Below are 17,611 nucleotides of genomic sequence, written 5' to 3'. Positions count from 1 at the left end.
AAAGCGCGCCCGATTAAAGCGCGTACCTGACGTCATCAGCAGCGCGACAAATACGACCGCGGAAAAAAAAGGGCGCTTTAAAAAGCGCTTTTACAACAAGCCGATTCACATAAAGGTAAGGGTTAGGTTTAGGGTTAGGGTAAGGATTAGGTTAAGGGTTAGGGTTAGGTTTAGGGTTACGTTAAGCGTTAGGGTTAGGTTTAGCGTTAGGTTAAGGGTTAGGTATAGGGTTAGGTTTAGGGTTAGGTTAAGGGTTAGGCTTAGGGTTAGGTTTAGGGTTAGGTTTGGGGGGGTTAGGGTAAGGTTTTCGCGTTATTTTTAAGTTTCCCGCTCACAGCGTGCTGTTTTCGTCGCGCTGTGATGACGTCACGTACGCGCTTTCGTCGAGCGCGCTTTAGTCTACCGCGGTTTTGTGGTGGAACCCAAAATTCAGGTGCTTAGCAACTGCTTCATATTTATGACGGTTGCTGTGTCCCGTGATTCCCCCTTTGCAACCTTCTGACAAAGTCAATGGGGAAGCCAAATTCACTTAACAACCATGTCCCTAGAAGTATAGTCCTTGTCCTCATTGTACAAAAATGAAATTGGTTAACTAACAACAGGCAGTTGCACTTCACAGCTGAGGCAAGAAAGATTGTAAAAAGGGGCAAAACTCACTCAACAACTGCCTCGCCTAGCATCAAAAATTTTGGGCCATGTAAGTCAAGGACCACTTATATAGAGAGAGTTAAAAATGAAAGTGTTTTCATTGGGAGCCGTGTTTTAAGCCCTGGTTTGTTGAAGAGCCCGAGATGACAAATGAAGAGAAGGCATAAAGGCACAGATTCTCACTGACAATGCTTCGGCTGTCACAGACGCTGAAATGGAATTAAACAAAAACAGAATTCTGGCTGAGCTGATTCAAATCTGAACTCAGCCAATCTGTCCCAACTAAAACAACATTTCTCTGGGGGGGGGGGGGAATCCGTTAAGCAGTGGAAAGCCGGTGCACGCGACAATCAGACAATTCTGACAGAATGACAATGACTGACAGAATCCTATCTGTGTAACGGATGTCACGGGAATGTCCCTTGTCACACTTCTGATTTATTTTCACTTGATGAGCTGGTGGGCAGCTTCACAACAGCTTCATATAACACTTTACAAAGCGAAAAAGGAAGATAAATTAAAAGGCAAAGAAGAGGGGAAGGACTGTGGTTAAAGACCTACCATTTTATTAGACATAAATTAGCTCCATTGAAGGAATATTCTGTCCTAGCCATTCCCTCACAGACTATGTAGATTTTCTACTAGCTTAAAAACACCTGGAATGCTGCATCCAGTTTTGCTCACCATCACATAAAAAAGATGTGGAGACTCTAGAAAGAGTGCAGAGAAGAGCAACAAAGATGATTAGGGGACTGGAGACTAAAACATATGAAGAACGGTTGCAGGAACTGGGTATGTCTAGTTTGATGAAAAGAAGGGCTAGGGGAGACATGATAGCAGTCTTCCAATATCTCAGGGGTTGCCACAAAGAAGAGGGAGTCAAGCTATTCTCCAAGGCACCTGAGGGCAGGACAAGAAGCAATGGGTGGAAACTAATCAAGGAAAGAATCAACCCAGAACTAAGGAGAAACTCTCTTGACAGAACAATTAAACTCTTCAAAATACTCATTGTCTTTAGGTTCTTCAATGAAAGGCATAGAACATCCTCTAGTGGTCCGCATTTGAACAGCAAGACATGTTCTGCTTCTCAGAAGGCTAATCAACAGACGAGAGATGGGTAAACCAAGTTGCCAGCTTCCCACTATGCCCATCCTCAAGATAGTTTAGGATGTGACAAAATTGAAACTGAGAAAATGGCAATTGCGCATGCACTGCATTTATAACGTATCTTGACTTACTGGGAAAATACATGAACATCAACCCTTGGAAGCACCTTCCATAAATTCCAGCAGGTTTCAGGTGGTAAACAAAAGTTACCTGTAGCGCCAATCAGCCCCACTGACCTAGAATCAGTGATTCTCAATCAATCAATTCAAGAATCAAGAATTGAGAAATTCTAGGTGTCTATGATAAAATGCAATTATTAGGAAAACTGATCAAGAAACTCTATGCCAGTTTTTCTCAACCACCGCAACTTTAAGATAGATGAACTTCAACCCCCAGAATTCTCCAGCCAGCATGACTGGCTGGAGAATTCTGGGAGTTGAAGTCCAACCATATTAAGATGGTCAAGGTTGAGAAACACTGCCCTGTGCCATTTGCCTGAACATTCATTCATATAACAAATAACTAGTGAAAGTGTTCTAACAAGCCAACCTGAAATGGGCTGACATACAATCATTATTAAGTCATGGTGGTTTCATAGATCATCATGAGAAGAAGTAGATAGCGTAGCAGAGGCTGGGAACCAACTTCCAGCAGAGGTAGCGGGTCAGTCATCAGTTACTGAGTTTAAACATGATTGGGATAGACACATGTCCATCGTCCGGCAAAAATTAAAAATCACATTTAAATCAAATATAAAAATAATAGGAAGGAAGGAAGGAAGGAAGGAAGGAAGGAAGGGGGAGAGAGCGAGCTAGACAGGGAAAAGGAGAGAAGGAAGGAAGAAAGAAAAAACTAAGAAAGAGAGAGAGGAAGAAGAGAAGAAAAAAGAAAAATAGAGAAAGAAAAAAGAAAGAGAGGGAAAGAGGATAGAGAGGGAGAGAAGGAAGGAAGGAAGGAAGGAAGGAAGGAAAAGAAAGAAAGGGGAGGGAGGGAGGGAAAAAGGAAGAAAGAAAAAGAAAGAAAAAGAGGAAGAAAGAAAGGGAAGGAGAGAAGGAAGGAAGAAAGAAAAAAACTAAGAAAGAGAGAGAGGAAGAAGAGAAGGAAGAAAAAAGAAAAATAGAGAAAGAAAAAAGAAAGAGAGAGGGAAAGAGGTTAGAGAGGGAGAAAAGGAAGGAAGGAAGGAAGGAAGGAAGGAAGGGGGGAAAAGAAAGAAAGGGGAGGGAGGGAGGGAAAAAGGAAGAAGGAAAAAAGAAAGAAAAAGAGGAAGAAAGAAAGGGAAGGAGAGAAGGAAGGAAGAAAAAGAAAGATAAGAGAAAGAAAGAAAAGAAAAGAAAGGAAGGAAAGAAGGAAGGAAGGGAAGAAAGAAAGAAAGAAAGAGAGAGAGAGAGAAGGAAGGAAGGAAGGAAGGAAGGAAGGAAGGAAGGGGGAGAGAGCGAGCTAGACAGGGAAAAGGAGAGAAGGAAGGAAGAAAGAAAAAACTAAGAAAGAGAGAGAAGAAGAGAAGGAAGAAAAAAGAAAAATAGAGAAAGAAAAAAGAAAGAGAGAGAGGGAAAGAGGATTGAGAGGGAGAGAAGGAAGGAAGGAAGGAAGGAAGGAAGAAAGGGGGAAAGAAAGAAAGGGGAGGGAGGGAAAAAGGAAGAAAGAAAAAAGAAAGAAAAATAGGAAGAAAGAAAGGGAAGGAGAGAAGGAAGAAAAAGAAAGAGAAAGAAAGAAAGAAAAGGAAGGAAGGAAAGAAGGAAGGGAAGAAAGAAAGAAAGAAAGAAAGAAAGAAAGAAAGAAAGAAAGAAAGAAAGAAAGACTCAAAAGGACAAACTTGAGGGATCACTAGATCTTTTTCTCTCATCAGATTTCTATGTTTCTATGAGACTTTCACCCAGGTTACGGTCAGCAGTGCAAATCCCAGCTGCACCGTGAGCAAAAGGCACTTCGCTGCGTGGAGAAGAGCAACAGCCTTGTTTCGCTTGGCCAAGATTGCCTTTCTCTCCTTGCACAAACACCACACTTCTTTTCCCAAGGGATCACACACACACACACACACACACACACACACACACACACACACACAATTTAAATTTTCACCTCACCCTAATAACACCTTCTATGTTGCCATACATTTTCATTTGCCCTGTTCTAGCTTGCAGCCGTGAACATACATGTCAGATCATTTGGGCAACACGTTGAAACTTTTCCCCCAAATCAGCACCTCCTGTTCCAGTTAAACACCAAACGGCAGCTGCCAAAACTAAAAAAACTAGCTCAGCCTCCTAGGGAAGTATTTCATCCCCTTCAGAGCTTCCGTAAGGAGCCTTTTCAATGGCGATTCTGACTGGTCTTTTTAATTTTCCCACACTTAAAACAGCCTCCAAGTCCATCCCTACAACTGTGATTGCTACATCTGCGTCTGGATTCTTGGAACTACATGGACGCCTTAAACTTTCTCTATAATCTTCCTTGAAATAATAGGTTTCTAGTGCCACTCCAGTTACGATGACCGCCCAAGGATGAGTTTTCTCCTGCTTGGGATCTGCTGAACATAGATAGCTGGATGCTATGCAGTCCAAATCCTCTACCACGAACTGAATTCATGGATGCCTCTTTTTAGATGACTGGAGTTTTAAAAGTGTCCAGGTGTCACACTCAAAGGTAGCACAACTGGCTATATAGAATCTATATATTGGAAGAGTATACACAGCCCACCTTCGCTTTAACTCTGAGCAGACCGATGCAGAGGTTACATTATGTCGTGTCCCATTGTTTGGGTTTAGTCACATGATATCCTGTAGATCAAGGTGTTCAATTGAAGGGGGGAAGCCTGTCAACTCTGAAGTTGGCCGAACTGTGGCCATTTTCTTTTTGGTAGCTTTTCTCTAAGGACGTTTCTCTCTTCTCACTGCTTCAGGGCTGTCACGGCCTGGAGTGAAGGAGCCAGGGAGGGGGGGGGGGGGGCGCAGAGATAGCTGGGGGCGGTTGTAGCCTAAATAAAATTATTTCCCCTGGGAATCAAGGATGTCGGTACAGGTGTTTGAAAGGTGGAGACTGAGGTCACCTAGCCACTGAACTGTATGCTGATTGGACCATGTGACTGGAGACTCGGTTGGGGGGGGGGAGAGAGGGAGTGACAAAGTTTTACTTTGAATTGGGTGTAAAACCAGAGGGAACGTCCTACTCTGTGGAAGTAGGAAAATTTTTGTGTGGTTGCGTACAAAATGACAGGGCAAGTTATTTATCAGTGGGATAGAAGTGAGGAAACAGGATGAATGTTTTTTTTCCCACAGCCTCTACATCACAACAATAATAAAAACAACAACAACAATAAAGACTTAAAATACCTGTGACCTCGGATGTCAGACTGGTCACACACTCCCCCCAGTGCGATGCGGTGGAACTCTCGGCCCAAAGTCTTGGCCACCGATCGCCCCACGCTGGTTTTCCCGACTCCGGGGGGTCCCACGAAGCACAGGATGGGGCCCTTTAAATTGTTCTTCAGCTGCCTGACTGCCAAGTATTCCAACACTCTCTTCTTCAGCTTCTCCATGGCGTAATGATCGTTGTCCAGAAGCACCCTGGCTGCACGGATATCCAGGCAATCTGTTAATCCGAACAATAAGACCTATTTACACCCTTGAGCAAAGATCCTTCTTCCGGCAACCAGAAGAATACCGTTGCAGGTAGTCTTCGATATTACAGGCCAATCAACCAACCAATCAGAAGAAATAGATGAACTCTCGGCCAGCCAGTTAACAGATGTATGCAGGAAGCATACCCCAGTAGTAATGGGAAACTTAACTATCCAGTTATCAACTGGGAGCCCCAACTGCAGCCAGTGGGAGATCAAACAGATTCCTAACCAACCCAGCTGACCACTTTATCATCCAAAATATAGAGGAGGGAACTCTTCTGGACCTAAATCTTACTAATAGAGAAGAAGTGATAGAGGGAATTGAAGCTGCTGGAACTTTGGGTGAAAGTGACCCTATCATATTGTAATTCAATATACTGCAAACACCAGCAATAGAAAACAATCCAACCGGTGCCTTAAACTTTAAAAGAGCTGATTTTGAGAAACAGTTCATTTACGGTCTGTTCAAAGTTACAATGGCACCTGATTCCCATGGTCACCTGCAGTGATAGGATTCAAAAGTTTTTACTACCGCTTCTGTGGGTGTGGCTTTGTGGGCGTGGTTTTGTGGCAGGGGAAGGATTTAAAATAGCCAACAGTCACACAAGTCGAGAGGGGAAGGGAGCTCATCAACCCCAAGCCTGCCGACACAGCCAGGTTTTAACGGCTTTTCGGAAGGCCTGGAGAGAGGTGAGGGTCTCTCTCTGCGGGAGAGAGACGTGAGAGGTGTGGGACTCCTCTCTGCGGGGAGTTCGTTCCAAAGGGCCGGAGCTGCTACAGAGAAGGCCCTTCCCCGGGTTGTAGCCAGATGGCATTGGCTGGTAGACGGAACCCGGAGGAGGCCAACCCTGTGCGATCTAATGGGTCTTTGGGAGGTAATTGGCAGCAGGCGGTCGCAAAATCCCCATTCCCTCCCCACCCCACTAACCTGCTTTCCAGCTCCGTTCTCCTATTCAGGGCAACAAAAGAAGATCAGCTGGGAGGCAGTGGGGGGCGGGGCCAGCCTATTTGCCGGTTCTCCGAACTACTCAAAATTTCCGCTACCAGTTCTCCAGAACCTGTCAGAACTGGCCTGAATACCACCTCTGGTCATGTGATCGAAATTTGGATGCTTGGCAACTGGCGTGTATTTATGACGGTCGGGGTGCGTCTGGGGGTAACGAGATCCCCTTTTGTGACCCTTTTGTTAGGTAAGCTCCCCGTTGGGAGAGCGAGTGCGTTCAGAGAAGCGTTGTGAGTGTTGTGTTGGAGAACACACAAACCAGCATAGAGAGACACTGCAGTTTAAATAGGCTTTTACTTTCGTGGAAAATAGAGGTATCAGAGTCCATCAAACAGTCCAAGTCATACACGGATAAGACAGTCAGCGGGGAAAGTCATAAAACAGAGCAAAACGCACTTAACAACGGTTTCGCATATCTGGGGCTGAATTGTGGTCACAAATCGAGGACCACCTGTATTTAAATAGAGGATGTTTCTATGATCTTTTTTTTAAAAAAAAAATAGTATTCTCATCCTAAGGAAATAACCACTGACCTTTGGTATTTTTGCTCCAGGGTAATTCCACCATCAATTCCAAATAATTCCGAGTTAAGGCATATTCTGGCATGGATTGAGGCATCTTCTTTAACCTAGAAAAGTCGACGAACTTGTTAACTTGAAGAACCAAAATTAAAATCTGCAGATAAGACTGCAAAGAAATGAAAGCCCGTTACTGGAATACTTGAATGACACTAACAGGACACTACAGTATATTAGCCTGCACTAACACAGGGAGTCCCACAACAGAGCCCAACGCTTCTGTTGTTGAGTGAGACATTTGTCAAGGGGGTTTTGCCACATTTTTATGACCTTTCTTGCCAGGGTTTTAAGGGAATCACTGTAGTTCGTAAGTTAGTCACCCAGTTATTAAGTGAAGCTGGCTTCCCCATTGCTTGTCAGGTCGCAAAAGGGGATCACCGTGACCTTGTATGAACCGATTGCCAAGAATCAGAATTTTGACCACATGATGATGGGGATGCTACTAAGGTGGTTAGTGTGAAAAAGGGTCACAAACCACCTTTTCAGTGCCGTTGTAACTTTGAACGGTTGCAAGTTGAGGACTGCCTACATAACGTTAACATTCAGTTTGTCTTAATGTTCAGAATGTTTGCCAAAGGTTACAACCGGAGGACGTTTAATGCTGCCAAATAGGCCACAGGTTTTTAATGTATCTGAAAAGGGATCTCTTCCGTACTTAAATGAATTAGAAACATGTCTAATTCACAATATAGCAATAGCATTTAGATTTATATACCTCTTCACAGTGCTTTACAGCCCTCACTAAGTGGTTTTTACAGCCTATTGCCCCCCAACAATCTGGGTCCTCATTTTACCAACCTTGGAAGGATGGAAGGCTGAGTCAACCTTGCATTGCTCAGAATCAAACATCTGGCAGTGGGCAGAGTTAGCCTGCAATAGCACTTAAGACTTATATACCGCTTCACAGTGCTTTACAGACCTATCTAAGTGGTTTTTACAGAGTCAGCCTATTGCCCCCAACAATTTGGGTCCTCATTTTGTCCACCTCAAAAGGATGGAAGAAAGGCTGAGTCAACCTGGAGCCAATCAGGACCTAACTGCTGGCTGTGGGCAGAGTCTGCAATACTGCATTCTAACCATTGTACCAGGAAGGAAGGAAGGAAGGAAGGAAGGAAGGAAGGAAGGAAGGAAGGAAGGAAGGGCAATAGCACTTAGACTTATATATCCCTTCACAGTGTTTTACAGCCCTCTCTAAGTGGTTTACAGAATCAGCCTATTGCCCCCAACAATCTGCGTCCTCGTTTTACCCATCTCGGAAGGATGGAAGGCTGAGTCAACTTTGAGCCGGTCAGTATCGAACTGGAGTGCGCAATGTGTTAGCCTGCAGTACTGCATTCTAACCACTGCGCCACCATGGCTCTTATCCAGTTCTTGCGCTTACAAAACCCTATTTAGTGCATGTGAAACAGGAACATAAAAACCACATCTCAAGAGCAGCATTATGCAACTAAGACTATAATCCCCAGCATGCTTATTTGGAAATAAGATTTACCAAATGTAATGGGAGTGTCTTCTCAGCACAGCTGGCCTTTGATGCATATTTATTTCATTTGTTAGAATTATGCCCCACCCCACCCTTTAGGTATTCGGGATTGCACCAACACGCACAGAATAAAGAGAGGCGATCTTCCGAGCGAATACCAAAACCAAAGGCAAAAAACACCCCTAAGCTAAAAAAATGTATGCTCCCGCCATCCATCGATAAGACATGTTCCATTAACAGAAGGGGATCGAAAGCGATGAAAAAAACTGACTGGACCTTTTAACTTCCTTGATACAGACTTTCAGAGCTTGCTCAGGCATGCGAGAGGCTCGGATTTTCTTCTCGAGAATGATGATATCATTGTGATCTTCATCCTCTTCCTCATCCTCCATAGCACCTGAAATGTGGCCGATCCTCCGCATAGGACGTATTGCTACGATCTAGGGAATTGAAAGGTGGGGAGAATACAATCAATCAATCAATCAGAATAGAGCTGGAAAGGATCTTGGAGGTCTTCTAGTCCAAGCAGGGGACCCTGTATCATTTCAGACAAGTGGCTGTCTTAAAAAGTTCCAGGCATGGAGCACCCACAACTTCTGAAGGCAAGCAGTTCCACTGGTTAACTGTCCTCCCTGTCAGGATATTTCTCCTTAATTCCAAGTTGCTTCTCTCCTTGATTAGTTTCCATCCAATCTTTCTCGTGGGGCCTTCTGGTGCTTTGGAAAATAGGCTGACCCCCTCTTCTTTGTGACAGCCCCACTAATACTGGAGCACTAGTCTCCGAATCCGCTTCAAGGTGCTGGTCGCTACCTATAAAGCCCTACAGGGCATCGGACCTGGGTACCTGAGAGACCGCCTCCTGCCGATTACCTCTCTCAGACCAATTAGATCGCACAGGTTAGGTCTCCTCCGGATTCCATCTGCCAGCCAATGTCAGCTGGCGACTCCTTGGGGGAGGGCCTTCTCTGTTGCAGCTCCAGCCCTCTGGAACGAGCTCCCTGTTGAGATCCGGACCCTTACTACCCTCCCGGCCTTCCGCAAAGCCACCAAGTCCTGGCTGTTCCAGCAGGCTGGGGGGAGCTGAGAAACATCTACCTCCACGGAAATTGTGAATGTTGGTCTTGTTTTTAATATGTTGTCTTTGTCTCGTTTCCCCCCCTTTCCCTTGTCTTTTGTGAGCCGCCTGGAGTCCTCCGGGAGTGGGCGGCATACAAGACAAATAAATAAATAAATAAATAAATAAATAAATAAATAAATAAATAGTACTACTATCATGTCACCCCTAATCCTTCTTCTTTCTAAACTACCCATATCCAATTCCTGCAACCATTCTTCATGTGTTTTCGTCTCCAGGCCATTGATCATCTTAGTTTTCTCTTCTCTGGACTTTTTCTCCAAGTCTTGACATCTTTTGAGCAAAACCTGATGCAACATTCCAGGTATGGCCTAAGTAGGATCAAATGAGCTCAGAGTTTTCTGAAAGGTTGCTGCACAACAAGAAATACGGGAATACTAAACCCCATGTCCTATATTAAAAGTGGGAAACACGTTCCTATATTAATTTCAGAACCATTAAGTATCTAGCACAATCATGTCTCTGTTACCTGTTTGCAGTTCTCCCGTTTCAACCACCTGGCTGGCCTTGTCTGGAGATGAGAAGGCTGAACTGAATTTGCAAGGACAATGTGTATTTTACTACTGAGTTACAGCCCCAATTTAGGTCCCCTCCTCATTGCTTTTTGCCATTGCTAAATCAGTCCTGTTGCTAATACTTCTGCCAAATAAATTACACCCACACAGGACTATTTCTACACCTTGAAGTAAATCGTTTTATTACAAAAAATAAAATAAAATACCCGTTTCTCATCATCCTGCTTATGTTTTCTGGTCTTCTGCAGAAGCTTCAAACCTTCAATCTGCCTCACGAGCAAGGGTATGGTCATTTTGAATCGTGCTTCTAAACCCACAGCATCCAGGATCTAATAGAAAAGTACAAAGCATTATTAAGGGTGAGTTCCCTTGCCTTCTTCTCAGATTTAACCACAAAATGTGCTTGCCTAATTTGAAACGGATCAGAGAGATTTTAAAGCACCATAAGCTATCAGAATCTATCTTGTTTTGAGCTTCTCTTTCACCGCTATTCCTGAGGGGCAAATGAGCAAGCTGGACATATCCCATCATAGGACACCCCCCCCCCCCCGAGTTTCAGGGACTACTACCGTATTTTTCAGAGTATAAGACGCACCCTTTTCCCTCAAAAAAGAGGCTGAAAATCTGGGTGCGTCTTATACACAGAATACAGCATTTTTTGCCTCCCGAAACTCTTCCCCCTTCACCAAAATGGCCGTGCAGAGCCTCTAGGAAGCTTTTAGAGAGCTCCTGGGGGCTGGGGAGAGCAGAAATGAGCAGAAAACGGCCCATTTTTTGCTGAATTGTACCCCTCCCCAGGAGCACTCTTTAAGCTTCCTAAAGGCTATCCATGCCCCCCCTTTTTTTTACAAAAAAACGGGCCCGTTTTCACAAAAAAGAGCCGTTTTTGCTCGTTTTTGCCCCCGCCCCACCCCAGGAGTGCTCTGCAAGCTCCCTAAAGGCTATTCATGCCTTTTGGGGAGAAAAAAAATGGGCCGTTTTTGGGAGGTTTGCAGAGTGCAAAAACCTTTTTTAAAAATTTTCCTCTTCAAAACCTTGCTGCGTCTTATACTCCGGTGTGTCTTATACTCCGAAAAATACAGTAGGTGCGAGGGGAACCTTCACCCTATGTTTTTCATTACACCAATGCTTGTGTAACACATTGGCTAATCTTATAAGGGAATTGACAAGAAGCCTTTTTTTGTGTGTTTCAGCGTGGCAGTGTTTCGGTAGGTATAAATATACAAAATTAAAAATGGGCTTTCCTCTGTGAAACCAGAACAGAAGCAGCGGTTGATACCTGAAGCTTCTCCTGGTTGCTGGTACGGATGATCGAGGTGACAATATCTGGTAGAGCTTCTCTGGGTAGGTTGTCCAACAAGCGCCTCAGTTTTGCCACCGCCGGGATGGACATATCCAACATCTCCACCAGCTTTGCGGGGAGGGAAAGGGAGGGGGAAATGTAGAGCAACATTTTAATACTAGTATTCATTCATATTACTCAGGATAATAAACCAATATTACTGGATAGATCAACCACAAAACATAGAGCCATCTATTTCTTGTATTTGGAGGCTCTCACAACAGTCACTCGTGTCCCTGTGACCTCTAGGCTGGAGTACTGCAATGTGCTCTACATGGGGCTGCCCTTGAAGAGTATTCGGCGACTTCAGCTAGTCTAGAATGCGGCCGCGCGAGCGATTGTGGGTGCACCTTGTTTCACCCACATAACACCTATCCTCCGCGAGCTGCACTGGCTACCTGTCGATCTCCGGGTACGCTTCAAGGTGCTACTTGTCACCTACAAAGCCCTTCATGGTAGTGGATCTGGGTACTTGAGAGACCGCCTACTGCCAATTACCTCCACTCGACCAATTAGATCCCATAGATTAGGCCTCCTCCGAGTTCCATCTGCCGGTCAATGTCGACTGGCAACCACGCGGAGGAGAGCCTTCTCAGTGGCAGCTCCGACCCTATGGAACGATCTCCCCGTGGAGATTCGTACCTTCACCACCCTCCAGACCTTCCGCACAGCCCTCAAAACCTGGCTATCCCGTCAGGCCTGGGGTTAAAGACCGTAACCCACCCGAATTGTATGAATGTTGTGCTTTTAATGATGTATTGTCTTATATGTTAATCTGTTTGTTTTCCCCTCCTTTCGAATTGTAAGCCGCCCTGAGTCCCCCCAGGGAAAAGGGCGGCATATAAATAAACTACTCCAAACTCCAAACTATTTCAGCTGTGCCAAGGTTGTTTACTCTGGAGCGACTTGCCCAACCAACAGAAGAAGGGCCAAGAACTCCGCTGTCTCAAAAACTGAAGGATGCTTTTTTTTCTAGACGACCTGAGCAGCTTTCAGACACAACTATCTGCAGGATTCGCACGAAGGGGCAAGCAGCAGCTGTTTGAGAATGACGACAGGAATCTCGTCCTCAAACAACTTTATCAGAAAAGCAAATAAACTTTTGGGGTTCTCTTGGTCAGAGGAGCAAGCCTCTGACTGCTCCATTCCGACTGTCAGAATTGAAGAAGCTTCTTGGGCGAGAAGCAAAATGTCTTCAAAGGATACGCAAGAAAGCCCAGTTGCCTTTTGAAAAAAAAGTACCGGTGGGACCTTTGTACTGGCTCTAATCTCTCTAGCATGGCCTGGCCTCTTTTTTCTTTTGCAGCTTGGATGAAAATGTGTCCTCCTTGTCCCACATTTCAACGGGACAAGTAAACAACTAACATTGCATCAGCAACGAAGCGTGCCCTTCGCTCCTGAGCTGCAATTCCTTTACACGCAGTGATCCGTCCTAATTTCCTCCACAGATAATTCAGATATTTAGTACCATTTCAAGGCAGCAGCTAACCTGCACTGCATATTTATAGAATTGCTCCGGCAGCTCCCCCAGCTCTTCCTCCGAGTTGTTGGTAAATTGTTCCAGCCGATCCAACTGCTCAACATCTGCAACGGGATAAGGTTTCTCCTTCACCAGCTGCAAAATCTGGAACCTGCAGAGGCCCGTCAACAGCAAGGTGTAATGGGGCTTTGGCCAGTTGCTGCCAACCACCTGAATGGCCAGTGCAGCTGTGCCAATCCTGAAATGGCCCAAGAAAAAGCAAGTGTTATTTGCCATGCCACAATAGGAATAATTGAGCAGGAGACATCTATGGAGCTGTTTTGGAAGATGCTTCCCGAGCAGAAGGGCTAACACTACAAACAATCCTCAACTTAGGACCACAGTTGAGCCCAAAATGCCCGTTGCTAAGCAAGACAGTGAAGTGAATTTTGCCCCCTGCCCCATTTCAAGACCTTTCTCGCCACAGTTGTTAAGTGAATCCTTGCGATTTTTTAGGCTAGCAATTTGGTCGTTAAGTGAAGCCAGCTTCGCCACTTACGTGGCTTGTCAGAAAGTTGTAAAAAGGAATCACGTGACTCCGGGACACTGCAACCGTCATAAATCTAAGTTAACTTCTAAGCGTCTGAATTTTGATCACGTGACCACAGGGATGGAGCAACGGTCCTTAAGTGTGAAAAGCGGTCACTTTTTTCAGTGTTGTTGTAACTCCAAGGTCACTAAACGAATGGTTTAGTGACCGAAAGCTGTCCATGGAGCTGTTTTAGAAGGTATTGTCCATGTCCAGGAGAAAGGGGTTAACATTATCATGTTAGGCCCAGCCACAGGAAAGACTTAAAGATACTTTGAAAAACATTCCTGTTTTAGACAGGAATTTTGCACAGCGATGTCTATGATTTTTTTTTGAATGGGCAACCCTTTCAATCTTTTGACGAAGCATTTGACAGTTTATAAACCCACATTCAAGCACTAAAAAAGCAATACACACTTTCATTCATTCATTGCATTTCTGCAGCCGCTTCTTTGCTGAAAAAGAAAGCTGCTTTTTAACCTGACCAATCCCTTGCTTTCTCACCAGTGGCAACTTCAGTTGTACGGAGTGTTTTCCTTAAACTATGTGCCCTCCTTGAGAGCCTGACCTACATACAATCCCATAATCTTCTCAAGCCACTTTCAAGGGCAGAACACAAGATTCTGACTGGTACCGGTGCGTTTTCTCACACCATTAATATCTAAATCCATTTCCCAAATGCAAAGTTTCTAAAGCTTGCAAGTAAAACATTTTTTTTAACATTTATTCCTAGTATAAACTCCTCTTGTTACTGCCATCAAAACAGTAACTAAACTTCTCATCCTAACGGTGCTCCACTCCTCAAGCAGCACGAAATTGGATTGTCAGGCAAATTCATAACCTACTGATTTATTAAATTTCCATAACTTCCAAGAATCACCTTGTAAGCCGCCCTGACTCCCCTTAGGGAAAAGGGCGGCCTATAAATCCTAATAAATACCAAATACCAAATATAGAAGATGGGAGGTATAAAAAGGTAAAGGTTCCCTGTGCACATATGTGCTAGTCGTTCCCGACTCTAGGGGGCGGTGCTTATCTCTGTTTCAAAGCCGAAGAGCCAGCGCTGTCCGAAGACATCTCCGTGGTCATGTGGCCAGCATGACTAAACACCGAAGGCACAGGAAACGCTGTTACCTTCCCACCAAAAGTGGTCCCTATTTTTCTACTTGCATTTTTTACATACTTTCGAACTTCTAGGTTGGCAGAAGCTGGGACAAGTAATGGGAGCTTATGCAGCGCTAGGGATTCGAACTGCCGACCTTTCTGATCGACAAGCTCAGCGTCTTAGCTACTGAGCCACCACATCCCCTTTTTTACAGGGGGTATAAAAATTTAATAAATAAATAAAATCTCACATCCATGATTATTGCTTTTTACGAACAAAGACCAAGTCATCCTTGGACCTCTTTTGTGGTCCAAGAGAAAAATGACAGGACAATCCAAAATTCCTGCCAGGAGACGGGCAGCTATTTAAATGGATTAAATCAGAAATAAAACTCAATGTCTCAACTCTGATAAGGTAATAATTAGCCCCAATTACCCAAGGAGCCAAGAGCATCCTTAGCCAGAAAGGAGAGAGGAAGGAGGGGGCTGCAGTCGCCATGGCAACGGTGAACCTAGGTGTGATAGGTGGCCAGAGGAAAAGAGGGAGGGGTAGCTCCGTGGCAACAGGCCGGACGGTGACCATGGCAACGCAAAGGAAGGTCTTTGGGATTAAGACAAGCGGCGTGAGGGGAAACGAGTGGGGGCGTGGACCACATGACGTCACGACCGCCATGTTGGGAAGGGCAACAGGGGGAGCTGGAGGTGGGAGGGGGCGCCCGTTGCCATAGCGACCGCGGCGGGGAAAGCCGGACGCTGCACCTGTGGAGCGGCGGGAGGGCGTCGAGGTCGCTGAGCGGGTCCTTCGTGTCAGGAATGACGCCGAGGATGGTGCTCTTGAGCGACGTGCCCTTCAGCAGCCGGCTCCGCACCAACTGCATGTTCCGCGGGGAGTCCACGCTGGCGCGCATGGTGGAGCCCGGCAGCAGCACGGCTTCGGGCGTCAGCAGCAGCGGCAGGCGGGTCGGGATTTGGATGGCGCTGCCCGAGGACGACGCCATGGTCGGAGGCCGCAGACTGGCGGCTTCGGGCTCGCCTCTCTGTCTCGCGCGAGCAAGCAAGGCTTGCCGCGTCGCGTCCGCCTATAAGGCCGCGTTACGGCGAGCGGCGGGGGACAAACGGCGCAAGCCGCGCGCGCTACTCGCGGCCGCCCCCTCCGGCCGCGGCTGGCATTGCGCCGCCTCTTTCAGCGTGGAGAAACGCAATTAACAATTCATTTTTTAAAAAAACGAGTATCAGTTGATGGTGCATTTTAAAGGCGGTTCTTGCCACGTTGGTGAAGTGAATCCCTCTCGGTTGTTAAGTGAATCTGGCTCCCCCATTGACTTTGCTTGCTGGATGGTCACAAAAAGGGGGAATTGCAGGACCTACATCCACAGCTACCGTCATAAATATGAATCAGCTGCAATCAAAATGTAAATCCTGTCAAGAGGGGGATGGCGCAACGGTCATAAGCGGGGACAATGATCACAAGTCACTTTTTCCAGGGCTGTTGTAACTTGGAATGGTCACTAAATGAACTTTTAAGATGAGGGCCATCAGGCGAGTTTAAAAAAATCATTAAAACGTTATTTAGGGATGCTTCAATGCAGTAGTTACAGCTGCAAGGACTAATCATGTTGCTTTTTGGAGAGGGGCATTGAAATTTTGAACGCTTGCTAAATAAATTGTTGTAAGTCAAGGACTTCCTGTACATTTTTAAGCCTTTAAGACAAGAAAATGCAGAGAATGTGAGGAGCAGTTAAAAGTTGACAACCTAGATGAAATTTGGACTGCCTGCATTTTGGCAGTTCGAATCTCACCAGGCTCAAGGTTGACTCAGCCTTCCATCTTTCCAAGGTGGTTAAAATGAGGACTCCGATTGTTGGGGGCAAGAGGCTGACTCTGTAAACCGCTTAGAGAGGGCTGTAAAGCAGTATATAAGTCTAAGTGCTATTGCTAGTCCTTCCTTTCTTCCTTCCTTCCTTCCTTCCTTCCTTCTTTCCTTCCTTTTTGGTGCAGTGGTAAGAATGCCATATTGCAGGCCAGCTCTGCCCACTTCCAGGAGTTCGATTCTGACCATCTCAAGGTTGACTCAGCCTTCCATCCTTCCGAGGTGGTTAAAATGAGGACCCTGATTGTTGGGGGCAAGAGGCTGACTCTTTAAACTGCTTAGAGAGGGCTGTAAAGCACTGTGAAGCAGTATATAAGTCTAAGTGCTGTTGATATTTTTTCCTTCCTTCCATGGTGGTGCAGTGGTAGAATGCCATATTGTAGGCTAGCTCTGCCCACAGCCAGGAGTTCGATCCTGACCAGCTCAAGGTTGACTCAGCCATCCTTGTGAGGTCGGTAAAATGAGGACCCAGACCCTGTAAACTGCTTAGAGAGGGCTGTAAAGCACTGTGAAGCGCTATATAAGTCTAAGTGCTATAGCTGTGAAAGAGATTCAACTGTATTGGTCAAGGAACCCAATTATTTTACTTGGAAAAATTATATATACTGTGAAACAATTCCAGACTCTCTCCTGTTGCTATATCAGTTTATGACCACAAGGTGTCAGGGCATCACGCATTATTTGATTTCCTGAGCTTTAATAAATGGGATGTTTAAAAAAAAAAGGCTTATCAGCAGATGTTTTAAACGTTTTATGGAGACCCACTGAAATCATCTCGAGTTAACTGAACCTGGTTTTATTAGGTCTATGTACTAGCTCAAGAAAATAAAAGATTAAATCATGCCCAGACATACTGGTGTTTAAACTTAATTTGGATCCAGTGTATCCAAATCAAATGGAGAGTTTTGATCAAGGAAAAAAATGTATATAAAAACCTTTGTTTCTAACTGGAAACCACTCCTGGACTTTGTGCTTGAGGTAGAAAAAAAATGAAATTTTTGATTTTTGGGTTTTACCGATTAGATAGAGATGGTGTTACGGAAAAGGCTAATTTAAACTGCTATGTAAAACTGAAAAGTCATGGTTTGATGTTATTTCCCTATTCTACTGCATCAAAAGGGAGTCAGAAGTCAAAGCCCTTTCTTCCCCCTCTTTCTTT

General features: G+C 45.1%; 1 protein-coding gene across 3 annotated transcripts in view; it reads right to left on the bottom strand.

Moving 5' to 3' along the window:
- The window catches only part of LONP2 (lon peptidase 2, peroxisomal), a 187,824-nt gene extending 172,143 nt beyond the window's left edge, over positions 1–15,681 (bottom strand). For all 3 annotated transcript variants that reach the window (XR_004256476.1, XM_032230666.1, XM_032230664.1), the window contains exons 1-7: positions 15,342–15,681; positions 12,920–13,148; positions 11,368–11,499; positions 10,295–10,417; positions 8,715–8,878; positions 6,911–7,005; positions 5,085–5,343 (exon numbers count right to left, since the gene is read on the bottom strand). Coding sequence is in view for 2 of the 3 variants with exons in the window: in XM_032230666.1 (XP_032086557.1) it covers positions 5,085–5,343; positions 6,911–7,005; positions 8,715–8,878; positions 10,295–10,417; positions 11,368–11,499; positions 12,920–13,148; positions 15,342–15,580 (1,241 nt within the window). In the remaining variant the exon portion in view is untranslated. The remainder of the gene's footprint in view (positions 1–5,084; positions 5,344–6,910; positions 7,006–8,714; positions 8,879–10,294; positions 10,418–11,367; positions 11,500–12,919; positions 13,149–15,341) is intronic.
- Between the last annotated feature and the right edge of the window lie 1,930 nt (positions 15,682–17,611).

This window comes from Thamnophis elegans, chromosome 14 (assembly GCF_009769535.1).
Source record: "Thamnophis elegans isolate rThaEle1 chromosome 14, rThaEle1.pri, whole genome shotgun sequence".
NCBI classification, from domain to species: Eukaryota; Metazoa; Chordata; class Lepidosauria; order Squamata; family Colubridae; genus Thamnophis; species Thamnophis elegans.
Note: the sequence above shows the minus strand (reverse complement) of the source record. Positions and strands in the feature narration are given on the sequence as shown.